General features: G+C 38.8%; 1 protein-coding gene across 3 annotated transcripts in view; it reads right to left on the bottom strand.

Annotated features, from left to right (window-relative positions):
• The window catches only part of AKAP10 (A-kinase anchoring protein 10), an 88,798-nt gene that overhangs the window by 9,590 nt on the left and 59,999 nt on the right, over positions 1–19,209 (bottom strand). For 2 of the 3 annotated variants that reach the window (XM_023764853.1, XM_006101394.3), the window contains 4 exons: positions 12,756–12,865; positions 8,968–9,050; positions 4,682–4,734; positions 3,700–3,795 (listed from right to left, as the gene is read on the bottom strand). In XM_023764853.1, the coding sequence (XP_023620621.1) occupies positions 3,700–3,795; positions 4,682–4,734; positions 8,968–9,050; positions 12,756–12,865 (342 nt within the window). The remainder of the gene's footprint in view (positions 1–3,699; positions 3,796–4,681; positions 4,735–8,967; positions 9,051–12,755; positions 12,866–19,209) is intronic. The other variant, XR_002832276.1, reaches the window with a different exon arrangement.

Raw genomic sequence — 19,209 nt, 5'->3', positions numbered from 1 at the left:
GTTTTGGCTGAATAATATGCCATTACACACACGCACATATTTTCTTGGCCCATTCACCTGTTGATGAACACTTAGGTTATTTCCATATCTTGGCTATTGTGAATAATGCTGAAATGAACATGGAGGTGCAGATATCTCTTCAAGATATCCTCAAATATATTTCTAGAGGTGGGATTGCTGGATCATGTGGTAGTTCTATTTTTAATTATTTGAGGAACCTCCAAGTGGCTGCACCATTTTACATTTCCACAAATAGTGAACAAGGGTTTCCTATTTTCTATATCCTCACCAACACTTATCTCATGTCTTTTTCATCACTGCCATCCTAACAGATGTAAAGTAATATCTCACTGTGGTTGTAATTAATTTGCATTTCCCCGATGATTAGTAATATTCATGTACCTGTTAACCATGTGTATGTCTTCTTTGGAAACAGGTCCTTTGTCAATTTTTAAAAAAATATACTTTATTGATTTTTTACAGAGAGGAAGGGAGAGGGATAGAGAGTTAGAAACATCGATGAGAGAGAAACATCAATCAGCCGCCTCCTGCACACCTCCCACAGGGTATGTGCCCGCAACCAAGGCACACGCCCTTGACTGGAATCGAACCCGGGACCCCTGAGTCCGCAGGCCGACGCTTCATCCATTGAGCCAAACTGGTTAGGCCACTTCGTCAATTTTTAAATCAGAATATTTGGGTCCCTTTGGGCTTCTGAGTTGTCTAAATTCCATATACGCTTCATCCATTGAGCCAAACTGGTTAGGCCACTTCGTCAATTTTTAAATCAGAATATTTATTAGAATTTTAATAATTGTTGGGTCTAAATTCCATATATATTTTGGATATTAACCCCTCAAGTTTCAGCCAAGCCGTTGAACTTATTAGCACGAAGTTCTATTAGAATTTTAATAATTGTTGGATTTGTATTGATGTCCCCTTTCAATCCTGGTATTGGTAATTCATGCTTATCTCTTCCTCCTCCCCTCCCCCATCTAGTCCGGCTAGAAGTTTATCAATTTAACTGGTGTTTTAGAGAACCAGGTTTTGATTTTTCTCTATTGTCTGCCTGTTTTCTATGTAATTGATATTCACTTTTATCCTTATAATTTCCTTCTTTCTGCTTTCTTTGGGTTTTACCCATTTCCTAGATTCTTGAAACAGACTGAGACCTTTCTTCTTGTCTACTAAATTTAACGCTATAAGTTTCCCTCTAAGTACTGCTTTAGCTGTATCCTCCAAGTACTGTTTTATTTTAATTTTAATTCAATAAAAATATTTTCCAACTTCTCTTTTAATTTCTTCTTTGACTAATGAGTTACCTTAAGAAGTATGCTGTTTAATTTCCAAATATTTGGGGATTTTCTACATATCTTTCCATTATTGATTTCCTGTTTAATTCCTTTATGGTCTGAGAACTGTATGATTTAAATCCTTTAAAATTCATTGAAACTTGTCTTACGGGCCAGAATATGGTAAATGTTCCATGTAAATGCCAAAAGAATATATGTTCTACTGTTGCTGGATGCACTGTTTTACAAATGTCATTTAGGTCCTTGAGGAACTGACCTTCTTATCAGATAAATGTCCTTTGTGCATGGTAATATTCCTTATTTTTTTTTGAAGTTTACTCTGACTTGTAGTAACATAGCTATTACAGTTTACTTTTTAAAAAAATGTTTTTATTGATTTCAGAGAGAGAGGAGAAGGAGAGAGAGAGAAACATCGATGTGAGAGTGGAACATCAATCAGCTGCCTCCTGCATGCCCCCTGTCAGGAATTGAGCCACAACCTGTGCACATGCTTGACTGGGAATCAAACCAATAACCCCTGGGGGCACGGGACGATGCCCAGTCTACTGAAGCACACCGGCCAGGGCTAGTGGGTTTCTTATAGTGCAGGTTGACCCTGAATGATACTGGGGGGCAGGTGGCCACAACTGCTTGTACAGCTGAAAACCAGCATGTAACTTAAGTCAGCCTTTCACATACATGGACTCCCAACTGCCAGCTGACCCTCATTGAACACCACAGGTTTTTTTGTTTTTTAAATCCTCACCCAAGGATATTCCTCCATTAATTTTTAGAGAGAGTGGAAAAGAGAGGGAAAGATAGAGAGAAACACATCAATTGGTTGCCTCCTGCACAAGCCCTGATCAGGGCCCGGGCCGGGGAGGAGCCTGCAAGCAAGGTCTGAGTGGAATTGAACCCAGGACCTTTCGGTCCACAGGCTGACACTCTATCCACTGAGCAAAACCGGCTAAAGCCAACACAGGTTTTGGAACTGCACGGAAAAACTGAACTGCAGTCAATGGAAAAATTTTGTGTGTAAGTGGACCTATGCAGTTCAAATCATGTTCAGGAATGAACTGTATATAACTGGGTTCTGCCTTTTCAATCTGATAATGTTTGTGTTTCAACTAGACCAGTGGTTCTCAACCTTCAGAACCTTTAAATACAGTTCCTCATGTTGTGACCCAACCATAAAATTATTTTCGTTGCTACTTCATAACTGTAATGTTGCTACTGTTATGAATTGTAATGTAAATATCTGATATGCAGGATGGTCTTAGGCGACCCATGAAAGGGTCGTTCAACCGCCAAAGGGGTCGCGACCCACAGGTTGAGAACCGCTGAACTAGACTATTTAAATCACTTATGTTTAATATAATTATTAGTATGATTTAGTTTAAATCTACCATTTTACTATTTATTTTCTATTTGTCCCATTGATTCTTTCTTCCTTTTCCTCCTTTTTCCTGAGTTCTTTTGTATTCAGTATTTTTTATATAGTTTGTTTGCTACAGATTGTGTTTCTCCTGATTATGAGTCAAGTTTTTCTGCTTCCTTGCATGCCTGGTAATTTTTTGTGTGTGCCTGGTAATTTTTGATGGGATGTCAGACATTGCATTTTTACACTGTTAAGTGCTGAATTTTGTTGTTCATTTAAGGAGGGTTGGCCTTTGTTCTGGCATGCAGCTGTTACTTACAGAGCAGTTTGATCCTTCCAAAAACTGCTTTTAAGCTTGGTTAAGGTGCTTTATTCTAGGGCTAAATTAGCTCAGATAGTAAGGCATGTTTCCGAGGACACTCCCCAATGACTTGTGTATTACAAGATCTGTCCACAACGGTTAGTAGAAACGTCAACTATTCCTAGCCCCATGTTCCAGGAGTTGTTTAGCATGCTAATTTCCGGTATTCTTTCCCTGGCCATGGACATTTTCACCCAACACATGTACACAACCAAGGCTTGAAGGGACCTCTCTAAATATCTTTGGAGCCTTCTTTCTGTGTAGCTCCTTTTCTGGTATCCTGTTCTATGACTTCTAGCCACCCTGGCTTGGGCTCTCCAGTTCAGTTTATGATTCATCAATTCAGCAAGACTATGAACTATGTTAGGTTTTCCCCTACCCGCACTTTAGAAATTGCTTCTGAGAAGGGAGCTATGGATCACCTTAATGTTATCCTTCTTTTAAGGATTACAGCCCTCTCCTTCCTGTTGCCCAATATCTGGAGATAGTTGTTTCATTTAGTTTGCCAGTTCTCTAGTTGTTTATGATGAGAGGGTAATTCCTGTAGTAATTCATCCTTCAAAGGCAGAAGCAGAAGCTCTTTTATGTCTTTTTTAAAATACATAGAACCTGGAATCTAATGCTTTTCAGTTTTAAACAAGCTACATCAGAACAAAAATCATCCTTACCTTCGTAGACTTCTCTAATGGTTGATCATATTGCGCCTGCTGCATAACATCACTAACTATCATTTTAGCAATCTTCCAAGCTAGCTCTTCTTGGGCCTAAAAGAAATAATTGAAACTGTTGATAACAGTTATTAAAAGAATCAAGACATACATTTCAGTGCTCTAAACACAATTGTATATGCATATAATTTCTACCTGTTTAGATAAGCACACTGCCATGTCTGAAAGAACCTGGGCCACCTTCTGGCTATGATATATATATATATATATATTTAAATAAATTTTTAAAAAATATATTTTATTGATTTTTTTACAGAGAGGAAGGGAGAGGGTTAGAGAGTTAGAAACATCGGTGAGAAAGAAACATCTATCAGCTGCCTCCTGCACATCTCCCTACTGGGGATGTGCCCGCAACCAAGGTACATGCCCTTGACTGGAATCGAACCTGAGACCCTTGAGTCCGCAGGCCGACGCTCTATCCACTGAGCCAAACCAGTTAGGGCTGGCTATGATATATTAATATGCTACTCATTGTCTTCCAAAATCAGCTACCGGTACCTGACATGACACAATCTTCATGTTAGTTCTCAAAACAAAAACATTTTTCTTTCTCTACTCCCATCTCTCAATGTACTTTACTATTCAAAAAGGAGGCCTCCATTCCTGAAAGTAAAAATGACAGTGAGAAAGGAAGCTTTTGTGTCTACACTGATTACTGATGCCTGCTGTTTGATAGAAACTTAATTACAAGGTTATCTGTCAGTGGCCAGAATCTCTGGGCTGAAGATACCTCCACAGCCTCCACCAGGCAATTATGAGTTGTTAAGAAGGCCCACCCTTTCTTGTTACGTTCTGGGTAAGGGAGTAATGATGTGCCACGCTGGCTCAACATGGCAACTAAAGAAAGAGAAATCTTGAAACCTTAATTAGACAAGGTGCTGCTTACAAACGGGAATCTCTTTACACTAAAAGTAGAATTTACCTCATCAGTATTTCCTTGCACCCATTTCTTCATAGCTTGTGAGAACATGGATCCTAGTAAACAAAGCCAAAGATGAATGTAGATTTCATGCATAATTTGACATTAAAAATGCTGTTAGTTACAAGCTACTTCCAGACATGGTGGACATTCTTTTTTTTTTTTTTTTTTTTGGTACAATCTTCTCTAAAACATTAAGGAATACTACTATTGACAGAAACTGATTATGATGTCTCCATAATAGAGTATTTAACTGTCAAACATCATGCTTTGAAAACCCGTTTCTGAGTACTGGATTTTTCTTCTATTTGATACAAGAAACTTTCATGTGGTGTTAGATTTGCAGCAAACTAAAAGAGCAAAAGCAAACCGTGGCTTAGATTTAATTCTGGGTAAGAATCTAGGAGATATAATCTACTTGTTTATGTAAGCAAACCTTCCCGAGCAACTACTATACAAAAGGGCTTCAAGTGTAGATTATGCTGCCACATGCTGTATAAATTAGCTGAGTAAGTGGAGTTTTAAATAGTCATCCTCTGTCCAAGTCATAGTACACCTCAACTTCCTAGTAGACACACAAGCCTATCTCCAACTGTACTCAGATGCTGAAAAATCACCAAGGCAGTAGGTTAGCCTCTCTCTCCATGAATGAAATACACAGCTTACCCTTTCATTAATACAAATAGGTTCAAGTCCTAACTTTGCCTTAAACCAAGTGGTTGGTAGATTATTTCTTAGGCAAGGTCCTGATTAATTCAAGGACTGGGATAGAACTATACATAGCATTCATGAAAAATACAAAACCTGATTCTTTGCCCTTAATGACTTGTATTTCTAGCTAAAAGTCTGAATACTGTGTAGTTAAATGTTATGGTCAAGCAGAGTCAGCAGGGCCACAACATCACATGCTCTGCCTGGCGTCTCAGATGCTGTCACTTACCCAGTGCATCCTCTCCTCAGGCTCCCCCGCAGTCGCACTGTTGACAAGCTCCTACTTGCTAACACTCTCCCCTTTACTTTTACTCCCCACACCTCTGACTCTCCTCTGCGTATCCCCTCCTCTTTAACCTGGGCTTCTCCAGGATCCCATTCCCAGCCTTCTTTTCTCCCTCTTTGCTTGGTGGGGCATCTCATCCCCTCCTGTGTGTTTACCTTCCTTCAAAATGCAAATAACTAAAACTGGTCCTTAGGTTTCAAACCCATGCTTACAAATTCTCCTAAATGCATCCCAAACTTAACATGTTCTGAATGGAGCCCATCTGTCTCCCACCTACTTTTTCTCATCCTCCACCTCAGAAATTAACTTAATCCTCTATTGAAAATTAACATAATTGTTCATCCAGGGAACCCATGTTTAAAAACTCAACCTACCTCTCTCATTTACTCTCCATATGAAGTCTGTCACCAAATTCTACCTTAAATGCAGTCTCTTAAATTCCACCCTGGAAGTCTTATAAATCTGACCTTCTTTCTAATTCCTGCTACTACTATCTACCTTCAAATCCTCTTTTTTTTCTATCTACATTATTAGCTAACCCCACTACCTGACTGGTTTCTCTAATACCAGTCTCTCCTCAACTCCAATTCATTCCTATACTACTACCAGAAAAATGTATCTAGTCAGTATTGTGCTTAGAAATCCCTGATGCCTATATGACAGGAATCGGGTTTCTCAATATGACATGCAAGGGCTTTCGCAATATAAGACAGCTTCCTCTCCCACCACTGCATCCAACACCAGGAACAGCCACTCCAGGGACCACATGTTCACAACATCCTTTAGAATTCCTTCTTGATACACTTTCACATTTCAAAGTACCTTGCTTGCCCCACAAGCAAAGTTGTCATACTCTCAGAAGCCTCCGAGATAGACCCTTCTCAAACTCAACCCTGTCCTCTGTGCTCTATTATCAGAGTTTCAAAACCCAAACTGGCCCGGCCAGTGTGGGTCAATGGTTGAGCATCGATCCAGGAAGCAAGAGGTTACCAGTTCAATTTCTGTTCTATTCCCGGTCAGGGCACAAGCCCCGGTTTGGGGCTTGATACCCAGTAGGGGGTGTGCAGGAGGCAGCCGATCTATGAAGCTTCTCGTTTATGGATCTTTCTATCCCTCTCCCATCCTCTCTCTATAAAAAGTCAATTAAAAAATATTTTTTAAAAAACAAACTGCAAATTGAACCTACAGACTGGCAAATAATGAACACTCTTTGCAGCAGCCCTCAGCAAAGAAGGAGAAGAGGGAGAAGGGGGGCCAAATTGCAAACTGTTGTCAAAATGGTATTCTGAACCAAAGCTGGAGTTGCTTTTAATCTGCCATGTGATCCCTAACAAGTTACAATTTCCCTCACTCTCAACTTCTTCGTATATAGATTAAGGAGGTGGTATCCACAGATGTATCATCTAAGATTTGCATGAGCTTGAAAAATGCTAAGAAATCTCTACTGTATTGGGGTCTGAGAAGGGAGAGTGTGGCTCTGTGAATATTCTCAGAATAAGAATGTAATATGAATAAGAAAATTTAGTGTCCATGTCACTTTTAAAAATGATTTTTAAATTAAATAATTAAAATAAATATGAGAGAAAATCTCTACCAACTCTTCTAGATTAATTAATCCAATCAACAAATATGTAATGAGTGCCTACCATGTGCAAGGGTTAATTTTTGAATCAGGGAATATAGCGTCAAATATGATAGACAAAATCCCTACTTTCAGAAAGGCAATATTCTAGTCATGAAAGAGAAAGAGACTATAAAACAAGTATGCAAGAAATGAGCAAGTAAGCTTCAGCGCTCTCCCTCTCGGGAGCATGCGGCACCTTTCCTCGCCCCTCCTTTTTCAAACCCTTCTCTCTCCTAAGCTCCAAGGGCCCTTTGTTTGCCTCGGTAACTTGTTTCCTGAACCCATTTCTTCTACAATTCACTTCTTCTATCTCTGTGACTTTCTAAATAAACTTTCTCTTATAAAAATAAGTTCAGACAGTGACTAAGAAAATGAAGAAGTGGTATGTGAATGGTCTGAACGATTTAGTTCATTTGGGCTGGGGAGTCCTCTCTGAAGGGAGAATACTGCGATGAGAAGGATCCAGGCGTTGTGAAAGCCATGGAAGGACTTTCATGGCCAGGAAACAGCTATGTGGAGGCCCTAACAGGGAAGGGACTTCAGAGAAAGCTTAGTCAATGAAAGGAAGAGTGGTGAAAGGTAGACAGGGGATACCGATAGGTTACAGCAAAGAGTTGATAGGAAGCCATGGGGGAAGAGATGGATGGGTGATTAAGCAGCAAAACATGCCGGTTAAGAAAATTCAAAAAGTAAAGGAAAAGGCTATAATGAAAAGTAAAAGGTACCTCCCTCTCCTCATGCTATACTTTTGAGTGTATTCTTTTAAAAATACCATATACAACATCACCTAGAATCTAGGTCCTAGATGTACTCTAAACAAATTATCAAGACCAAAGTACAACTACGAGTTTACAAGAAATACAGGAGAGAAAGGAATAAACTAAATAATGCAACAACAACAAAAAATCCAGAAGGTTAGGCATTTTATAGGAAAACTAGCGTGATAGACTTAGCAGTCAAGGTCACAAAAAAACGGGAGTAAACTAGATTAAAATAAACTGACATTACTGGTACATCCTCTTGTTTATATCTTTGGCATCTACAGTGTCTGCACATAGGAATCATTTAAGTGCCTTCTGAGTCAATTAACTGAATCTGCAGGCTCCTACATTACATAATTTACTTGCCCCAAAAAAAACACAACACATCACTTAAAGAGACATCTAAACAACTAAAGGAAGCACCAGGCATACAGACTTATTTCGTCAACTGCAGACATGACTATTCATTGTTCTACATAGGCATGTCTCAAATTAATAATGCAGATAACTCAATGGATGGGCTTGCTGTTGGAGATACAATCCTGTTGCCTCTACCTTCACACATAACCCAAATTTGGCCATTCTTCCACTACCGAATCCACCACCACCACCACCACCATGCCTTATGTAGACCATAAGTAGGGCAGCAACATTCCCTACTTCTCTTAAACTCCTACACTCTACTTTCCAAACATCTGTTAGAACCGCCCCTTTAAAACATAAATCACATCATGGTCCTGCCCTGCTCGAACTTGCAATATGTCCCCTGCACTTTAAAGTCCCCGCCATGGTTTGTGGTAACCCTCCGACCTCATTTGCCTTCTGTCGCCTATCCTTTTCCTCACTCCTCTTCAGGTCAAGGGTCCTGAAGTAAAGGCTTAATATTAAGTATAAAAACAGCACAAACCTTTTGATTTCTTTACATCAGGTTCAGGCTCAGATTCTCGGATGAACTGCCCCACATCACTGACTCTTCCAAATGTCATCTTCCTATGTAAGTATGAGAAGAATATAATTTCTAACAATTAACTTTAAATTAAAAAGAAAAAAATCAATTTTAAGTATCTCATGTTATTCCAAGTGAGGCTTATTTTAAATAGAAAGCAAAAGAAACTTTAATTCAACGCAATTTTATTCAAAATCCTAAAAAGGTTTATGAAACATGCCGAGTTAACAGGTAATTCACATTTCTAAAATTCAAAGAGAAGAGAAAAGGCACAAGAATAGCCAAGGTAACTTTGTAACAGAAGAGATAAAAAGGTAGGATAAAATGTCTTATAAAACTAGAGTAATACATAATTACTAGTATATTACTATGCTATAAAGCTATAGTAAAAAAGCAAAATTAAAAGGCAAAGCACACAGTAAAAGGTCTTATTTTTAAGAGATTACTACTAACCAATGTATATATATAAAGAGCTAGGGGCCGTCACCTCCGAAACAACCGAACGGATGACCGAACAGGCTGAGTGGGATGACCAGGCCGGCAGGGGGGTTAGTGAGGAACAACCAAACGACTGAGCAGCAGGCTGTGTGGGGTGACCAGGCTGGCAGAAGGGCTAGTGAAGGACGACCAAATGAATGAACAGCAGGCTGCATGGGGCGACCAGGCCGGCAGTGGGGGCAGTGAGGGGCAACCAGGCCAGCAGAGGGGGCACTTGGGGGCAACCAGGCCAGCAGGGGGCACAGTTAGGGGCAATCAGGTTGGCAGGCAGAGGTAGTTAGGGGTGATCAGGCTGGCAGGGGGGCCAATTAGGGGTGATCAGGCAGGCAGGCAGGTGAGCAGTTAAAAGCCAGCGGTCCTGGATTGTGAGGGATGTCCAACTGCCTAAACCGGCAGTTGAACATCTCCCAAGGGGTCCCGGATTGGAGAGGATGCAGGCTGGGCTGAGGGGACCCCCCCGCCCCCGTGCACGAATTTTGTGCACCAGGCCTCTAGTAATTAATATTCATAAACATACAGAATTCCAACAAGTCATTATGAAATCATCCAACAGCCCAGCTGGTGTGGCTCATGGTTGAGCATCGACTGCAGTTTGATTCCTGGTTGGGGCAGATTGTGGGCTAGATCCCCAGCAGGGGATGTGCAGGAGGCAGCCGATCAATGATTCTCTCTCATCATTGGTGTTTCTATCTTTCTCTCCCTCTCCCATCCTTTCTGAAATCAATAAAAATATATTTCAAAAAAATCACCCAACAGAAAAATGTGAAAATGAGATAAAGAGTCAATGCACAGAAGAAACACCTCAACAACCAACAAACATACCAAAAGAAGCTCTATTGCCCTGACCAGTTTGGCTCAGTGGATAGAGTGTCAGACTGCGGACTGAAAGGTCCCAGGTTCGATTCCGGTCAAGGGCATGTACCTTGGTTGCTGGCACAACCCCGGTGGGGAGTGTGCAGGAGGCAGCTGATCGATGTATCTCTCTCATCGATGTTTCTAACTCTCTATCCCTCTCCCTTCCTCTCTGTAAAAAATCAATTAAAATATATTAAAAAAAAAAAAAGAAGCTCTATCTCATGAGCAATAATACAAGATTGGTAAAAAAATGTAAAGTTTGATATTATTTAGTGTTGATGTAGATGTGGGGGAAATTAGTACCTTTATTAATGACTGATAAAAATGTAAAATGTACAGGTACTTTTAATGGTAAATTAGTAAGATCTATTAAAATTTCAAATCTGCTTTTTGGTACAAGGAAGTATATAAAAGGAAGTGCTTCGCTACACTGGGTATAAACGTGAAAAATAAAAACAACTGAAACAATATCAAAATGACCAAATAGTGGCACAACACATTATGTGGAATATTTTGTCACAGTTATAAGCTATAATTAAAATTACACATAGAAACTATGACACAGTTAAAATGAGGTAAATCTATAAAACTCACTATGAATGAAAGCACAAGATACATACAGTGTAATATTAACTACATAAAAATAAGCAAACAAAAAAAAATACACTATAACAATGAGTAGGAAAAAGAGAAAATAAGGATAGGTGTGTGATCAAAGAGACATTAGCCTTATCTACCAATTAATTTTTATAAGACACTAGAGGCCTGATGCATGAAATTCGTGCAAGAGTAGGCCTTCGCAGCCACGGCGGCTGCCTGAATCCCTCCCTTGCAGCCACGGCAGCTGCCTCGGTCCTGCAGCTTCATCCGGAAGGTCGTCCAGTCTAATTAGCATGTTATGCTTTTATTATTACAGATTAATATATTTGTACTTAAAAGTTAATTCAAAAAGAAAAACAGATTTTATGATGTCTCTATATTATCTCCTTTCAGGCAAAGGGGATCTTATTTTAGAGACAGCCTCCCAATAAGCCATCACTTCATATATAAGCTTCACTATCCCAACTGCTACAATTTGTTTGCCTTGATAGAAATTTCAGGAAGCTGCTGAAATCATAAAATTAAAACAAACACTGGAAACTATCTTTAAAGATGGGAGAAAAATTACTTCTACTTATGACCATTTTATTAATTAGAAAAAAAAGAGAACTCATGGGCCTGGACAACAGTGAACAGTGTGGTGATTGCAGGGGTGGGAGGTGGAGGTGGAAGAGGGCATAGAGGGGATAAATGGTGATGGAAAAGAATGAAAGTTAAAAATAAAATAAAATTCACAAAAAATTATATTTTACACACAGAAACACCTATGAAAGCAAAACATCTTGCAATTGATACTTTCTTAAGCAAGGTTTTAAACAAATGAGCCAACCATTCCTTAAGAATAAATATCTTTGGAAATTAACTCATCTAGGCTTATTGTCCACCATTTCCTAAAAGAAATAAAGATTACTACAATGCCGCCACCACTGAGGTATGCTTTCCAAAACCAATGTGATCCAAGGACCTTTCACTTACCTCAAGTACCTTTCAGACTCCTTCGTCTCCCAACTATCATTGTTACTTTCAGATAAAAACAATTAAACATGTTGAAATCCCTTTTTTATGGCACTGCTAGGCCTGGGGTTGGGGTGGAGTAATGAAGCCTTTGCACAGGCTTATGTGTTAATCAAGCCATCTTTAGGGAAGAGGAATGACTTTATGATTTGATCTGTGGTAAAGTTTAATAAGTGGCATATCCTATGAATCACTATCTTTTTGTTGTAGAATGAAATAAACCAAGTTAATTCTAAAATACAAAGGAACAATTTTATTCCATTTTCCAAGTATTAGTTATACAGTCCATATAAATGATATTGGTATCTTTGTACTGTATTTTTCTTTTTGCTTTTAAGACAGAAATTTTGAAATCGCTAACATATGAACGAGACAGCCCAAAACATACCACACAAACATCACACCTAATCAATATCGCCTACGGTGATGGAATAATGATGTAATATTTGTGGAGTGCTTACTGATACTAGGCCATGTACTAAATTCTTTTATGTGTGATCTCATTTAATACCCTCAATAACCCAATGAAGTAGTAATATTATCCTCACTTTATAGATGAAAAACTGAAACACAAACAGATGAAGTAGCTTGGCAATAAGTGGCTGAGACAAGACTAAAACCCAGGAAGTCATTCCTAAGCCTTCACTCTTACCATGTTCTACTGCATATTATATGTAAACGTTCTGGGCGCATAATAATAGATTAAAATAGTTTAGATTAAAATGCAAAAAGATGCAAAATTTAATATACTTGATAAAATTCTAGACATGTGCCAAGCTTACCCTGCATACGTCCGTTGATATAAAGATTCTGGATCCAGACTTGCAGCATCCACAATTATTGCTTCATCAAAATTTTTCAGAATTTTAACACTAGCTTTTTTCATACTGGACTACAACAGAAATTGTAAAATTAGTGGTATATTATTTAGGAATCAAATCACTCCTGGGTTTGGAATATGACAGATTGGTACAAATCTTCAGTGTTTGAAATATATGTAATTTTCATTCAACCCATCATTACTGTGATGAAACAGCAATGATTCTGAAATGTAACATCAATATATAGCTACAGGGGGAGTGCAATATTAAAATGCACACCATATGCATTCACATGCCAAATGTTTTTCTCAAGTTCCATCCACCGATGCATATGCATCTTGACTAATACATGTGAAGCTCAACTTTTACAAGATAAGCCTGAATGCTTTTGATTCTCAGTGAGGCCATGTGACAAAAGAGAAGCTGAAGTTAACTTTTTAAATTAACCAGTTAAATAAGTGTAATAAGTTCCCCTCCACCATTCTATGTCCCCACTCCTAACTCCCACATAAAAAGCAAGTCAAAATGGATAGACCTGCCCAGCCAGGTGTAGCTCAGCGGTTGAGCGTCGACCCAGGAACTGAGAGGTCACCGGTTTGATTCCCGGTCAGGGCATATGCCCAGGTTGCGGGCTCAATCTCCAGTGGGGGGCGTGCAGGAGGCAGCCGATCAGTGATTCTCATCATTGATGTTTCTATCTCTCTCTCCCTCTCCCTTCCTCTCTGAAATCAATAAAAATCTATTTAAAAAAAAAAGGATAGACCTATGAAATACAGAGCCATGGTTTGACCCACAAATTCCACTTCTAAAAATTCAATTACAGATGCACATGCAAAATGACATATACAAGATTATTCACTGCAGCATTGTTTAAAATAACAAAAGACAGAAACACCCCTAATATCCACAACTAAGGTATAGGTTAAATTAATAAAATAAATAATTGAACAGATACTTATAAACATTCTTTGGGGGTGAAGGTGAGGAAAGAGCTCTTTTTTTATAGCCAAAAGGGCACAGAATTAAAAAGAAAAGAGCCCTAGCCAGTTTGGCTCGGTGGATGGAGCGCCGGCCCTCTGATTGAAAGGGTCCTAGGTTCGATTCTAGTCAAGGGCACGTACTTTTTTTTTTTAAAAAAAAATATATTTTATTGATTTTACAGTGAGGAAGGGAGAGGGATAGAGAGTTAGAAATATCGATGAGAGAGAAACATCGATCAGCTGCCTCCTGCACACCTCCCACTGGGGATGTGCCCGTAACCAAGGTACATGCCCTTGACCGGAATTGAACCTGGGACCCTTCAGTCTGCAGGCTGATGCTCTATCCACTGAGTCAGACCCGTCAGGGCAAGGGCACATACTTTAGTTGCAGGTTCCTTGGCCCTGGTCAGGGTGCAGGCAGGAGGCAACCAATCAATGTGTCTCTCTCACATTGATGTTTCTGTCTCCCCTCTCCCTAAAAAATCAATGAAAAAATATCCTGGGATAAGGATTAACAGCAACAACAAAAAAATAAAATAAGAAAAGAGGCAACAGAATAAAGGAGTGGGAATACTTCTATGAGGCCATTGTTACTCAGATTCCCAAACCAGACCAATCTCTGGAGTTTAGACCCAAAATTCGCAATAAAATACTAGCAAACCAAATCCAGAAACATACGGAAATAATTATACACCACAACCAAGTGGGATTTATCCCAGGAATGCAAGCTTGGTTTAATAACTGGTAATCAATTAACGTTTCAAGAGTAAAAACCAAAAGCCTGCATAATCATCTCAGCTAATACAGAAAGAGCATTTGACAAAACCCAACATACTTTCCTTTTTTTTTTTTTAATCTTCACCTGAGGCCTTAGCTGGGTTGGCTCAGTGGATAGAGCACCGGTCTGCAGACTGAAGGGTCCGGGGTTTGATTCCGCTCAAGGGCACATGCCCGGGTTGTGGGCTCAATCCCTAGTATGGGGCATACAGGAGGCAACCGATCAATGATTCTCTCATATCATTGATGTTTCTATCTCTCTTTCCCTCTCCCTTCCTCCCTGAAATCAATAAAAAAATATTTTTTTTAAAAAATCTTTACCTGAGGATATTTTTCCAGATTTTTAGAGAGAGTGGAAGGGAGGGGGCAATGTGAGAGAGACACACCGATTGGTTGCCTCCTGCACACACCCCAAACAAGGCCGGGGACCGAACCTGCAACCAAGTTATGAGTCTTTGACCGGAATTAAACCTGGGTCCCTTCAGTCTGTGGGCCAACACTCTATCCACTGAGTCAAACTGTCTAGGGCTCAACATACTTCCTTGATAAAAGAACATTCAACAAATTAGGAATAGTAGAGTACTTCCTCAACTTCATAAAGAGCATTTATTTATGAAAAACCCACTCTGAACATCTTTACATGATAAAAAACTGAAAGCTTTCCCCCTGGAAGTTCCAGCCAGAGCAATTAGGCAAGAAAAGGAAATAATAGGCACCCAAAGTGGATAGAAAGAAAACTTTCTATTCACAAATGATGTGATCTTATATACAGAAAATCCTAAATAATCCACAAGAAAACTATTAGAGCTAACATGAATTTAGTAAAGTTGAAGGTAGATGACACAAAAAGCAGTTATAGTGCTATGTATTATCAATGATGAATCAAAAAATGGGATTAGCCTAGCTGATGGGCGCAGTGGTTAGAGCACTGGCCTGAACACTGAAGGGTTGAGGGTTTGATTCCCAGTTGAGGGCATGTACCAGGGTTTCAGGTTTGATCCCCAGCCCCACAGTTGGGGCACATGCAGGAGGCAATCAATCTATGTGTCTCTCTGACATTAATGTCTCTCTCCCTCCCTCCCTTTCACTCTCTCTAACAAGCAATGAAAAAAAAAAAATCCTCAGGTCAGGATTAAAAAAAGAAAAAGAAGTAGTACAAAATGGCAGTCACAAAATAGTCATGGGGATGTAAAGTACAGCATAGGGAATATAGTCGATAATACTGCAATAACTCTGTACAGTGCTAGGTGGGCACTTGAAATATCAGGGAGATCACTTTGTAAAGTATATGATTGTCTAAACCACTCTGCTGTACACCTGAAACTAATATAAAATAATATTGATATAAACCGTAATTGAAAAATTAAATAAAAACCAATCCTATTTGTAATAGCATCAAAAAGAAAAGAATTCTTAGGAATAAACTGATTGAAGAAGGTATACAACTTATACACTGAAAACTATAAATGTTGCTGAAAGGAATTAAGGACAGCCTAAATTAGACAGAATGTCACTCCATATTCATGGACTGGAAGACTTACAATTGTTGAGATGACAATACTCCCAAAGCAATCTACAGATTCAGTGTAATCCTGATCAAAATGGAAAGCTGATTCCAAAATTTACATTTGAAATTGCAAGGAACTCAGAATAACCAAAATAATCTTACAAATGATAAAAACGAAGTTGAAGGACAAATACTTCCCGATTTCAAAACTTACAAAGCCATTGTAATCAAAACAATATAGTACTGGCAAAGGGGTAGACATATAGGTAGGTTGACAGAGTAGAAATGAGAGTCCAGAGATACACTCATATATCTAGTTAAATGACTTTCGACAAGTATGCTAAAACCATTCAATAGTGAAAGAATAGTTTTTTTCAATAAATGATGCTGGGAAAACTGGATATCCACATGCAAAAGAATAAAGTTGGACCCCACCTCACATAATATGTAAAACTAACTCAAAATGGATCAGGGGCCTAAAACTTAGAAGAAAACATAAGTGGCCATGGGAAGTGACTGCTCAAAGGGCACGAGGTTTCCATGTGGGATGATGAAAAAGTCTGGAACCAGATAGTGGTGATGACTGTGAACATTCAAAATGTCACTGAATGGCTAAGTCATGTTAAATGAATTTTACCGCAACAAAAAAAATTACTTGCATTTCTATACACTTATGAATATGAAATTAAGAAAACAATTCCATTTATAATAGCATCAAAAAAATAAAATATTTAGGAATGCATTTTTAAAAATACAAAACTTACACTTGAAAAGTACAAAATATTGTTGAAAGAAATTAAAAAAGATTTGAGTAAGTGAAAAGAAATCCATATTCATGGATGTTCAAAATATTTAATATTGTTAAGATGGCAATACCCCAAATTAATCTATGGAGTCAATGCAATCTCGATCAGAATCCTGACTGGCTTCTTCATAGAAATGGACAAGCTGATCCTAAAATTCAAATGGAAACAGGAGGATTCCAAATAGTCAAAGGAATCTTGAAAAAGAAGAAGTTGGAGGAATTTCACTTCCTGATTTCAAAAGCTATTACAAAGTAACAGTAATTAAGGCAGAATTGAACAGTTATCAACGAATTCAGCAATTCTATTCCTATGTATATACATAAGAGAAATGAAAACATATATCCATACAAAAATTTGTACAGTAGTGTATATATAAAAGCCTAAGCGACCATTATGACTAGACGACTGGCCGGTAGCTATGACGTACACTGACCACCAGGGGGCAGACGCTCAATGCAGGAGCTGCCCCCTGGTGGTCAGTGCACACTCACAGCCAACCTCCCATGCCCCCCCCCCCCCCCCGCTGGCTGGTTGGCCCCGATCGCCAGCCAGGCCAAGGGACCCACCTGTGCACAAATTCGTGCACCAGGCCTCTAGTTATTCATAATAGCCAAAGGTAGAAACAACCCAAATGTTCATCAACTGATGGATAAACAAAATGTGGCTGTGTCTGCATGATGGACTACAGTATGATTTAGCCATAATAAGGAATAAATTTTTTTACAAGCTTAATAGGGTTAAACCTTTAAAACATTATGCTAAGAAAAACCCCACATTATGCTAAGTAAAAGAAGCTAGTCACAAAAGACTACATGTCATTTGGGTCCATTTATATGAAATATCCAGAATAAGCACATCAATGGCACAGAAAGCAGAGTGGCAGTAGCCTGCAGAAATGGGAGATTTGGAGAGTGACAGTTTAAGGATACAAGGTTATTTCCAGGGTGAAAACCATGTTCTAAAATGGATTGTGGTGACAGTTAAGCAAGTCTGTGAATATACTAAACGCCATAGAATTATACAATTTAAATGGGTGAATTGTATGGTATATGAATTATATCTTAATAAATCTGTACACACAAAAAAAGAAAAATAAGACACACAGTTATAAAATGACAAGAACAGATCACACTAACCTAGGCCCGCGGTCGGCAAACTGCGGCTCGCAAGCCACATGCGGCTCTTTGGCCCCTTGAGTGTGGCTCTTCCACAAAATACCACAAAATACCACATGCAGGCGCGCATATACAGTGCGATTGAAACTTTGTGGCCCATGTGCAGAAGTCGGTATTTTGTGCAAGAGCCACACTCAAGGGGCCAAAGAGCCACATGTGGCTCGCGAGCTGCAGTTTGCCAACCACTGACCTAGGCCATCAAAAGTTGGATTGTAACCACCCTTGCAGGGGGAGGCTAGTGACTGGAAGGGGATATAAGAGAGTTTCTGACATACTGATAAAGTCCTGTTTCTTGATCTGGATGCTGGCTATATGGGTAGTTCTGTCTATGAGAAGTCTTCAAGCTGTATATAGTTACGATAATGGCAAGTTTTCTGTATGTATATTATAAATGTAAAAATATATTTTACAGTTAGCACCAAGGTCTTTAAAGTGCCTAAAAGCCAAAACATTCCATCCAGCCTGTATGAAAAACAAAGTGGCAAACAATGCAGCAGATTTGCTCCAAGGTAACCTTAAGAGCAGGGAAATGTACAAGAAGAGCCTGTTGATAGCATTAAAATAGTTCTGTTTTATAAATTAAGAAAATTTGTCCAAGGCCCAGTGTCCAAAGAGATGAGAAAATAATTATGCTATATTATTAAACTTATGGTGAAAAAAACTAGACAGGGAATATAGTTCTGGCTCTCCCACTTGCTGTGTGACTTCAATAAAAGCAGTTAACTTAATACCTCTTTAGATCTCTTCTCTTGAGGATAAACCACTTCCTGTGATTTTGGGGAGACTCAGGTAAGGTCTGATACATGAGAGCACTCCAAAACCAAACCAAAGATTAGGAAATATACAATTTGGAGGGTGACAGTTTGAAAATAAATTATTTAACAATATATACAAATTGTATATATTGAATTGTATATAATTCAAATGAAATTAAAAGCTCTTCAGTGAAATACAACAATAAGAAATCTAACAGTTCACTCAATTATTCTATAAAATGTATCCCAAACAATTGCATAAAGAGCTCTTCAGAGGCTATAAATGTATATTATATTTTGTGATTATTGAAAGGAACAGCTAGTGTCAAGCAGGAAAATGGCCTGAGTGAAACAGCATGATACCTTATAATATAATATACACAAGTACTTTGATTAGAATATATAGCAAGGAGGC

This window comes from Myotis lucifugus, unplaced genomic scaffold (genome assembly GCF_000147115.1).
Source record: "Myotis lucifugus unplaced genomic scaffold, Myoluc2.0 scaffold_355, whole genome shotgun sequence".
NCBI lineage: Eukaryota > Metazoa > Chordata > Mammalia > Chiroptera > Vespertilionidae > Myotis > Myotis lucifugus.
This window is presented reverse-complemented; position numbering and strand designations above follow the sequence as displayed.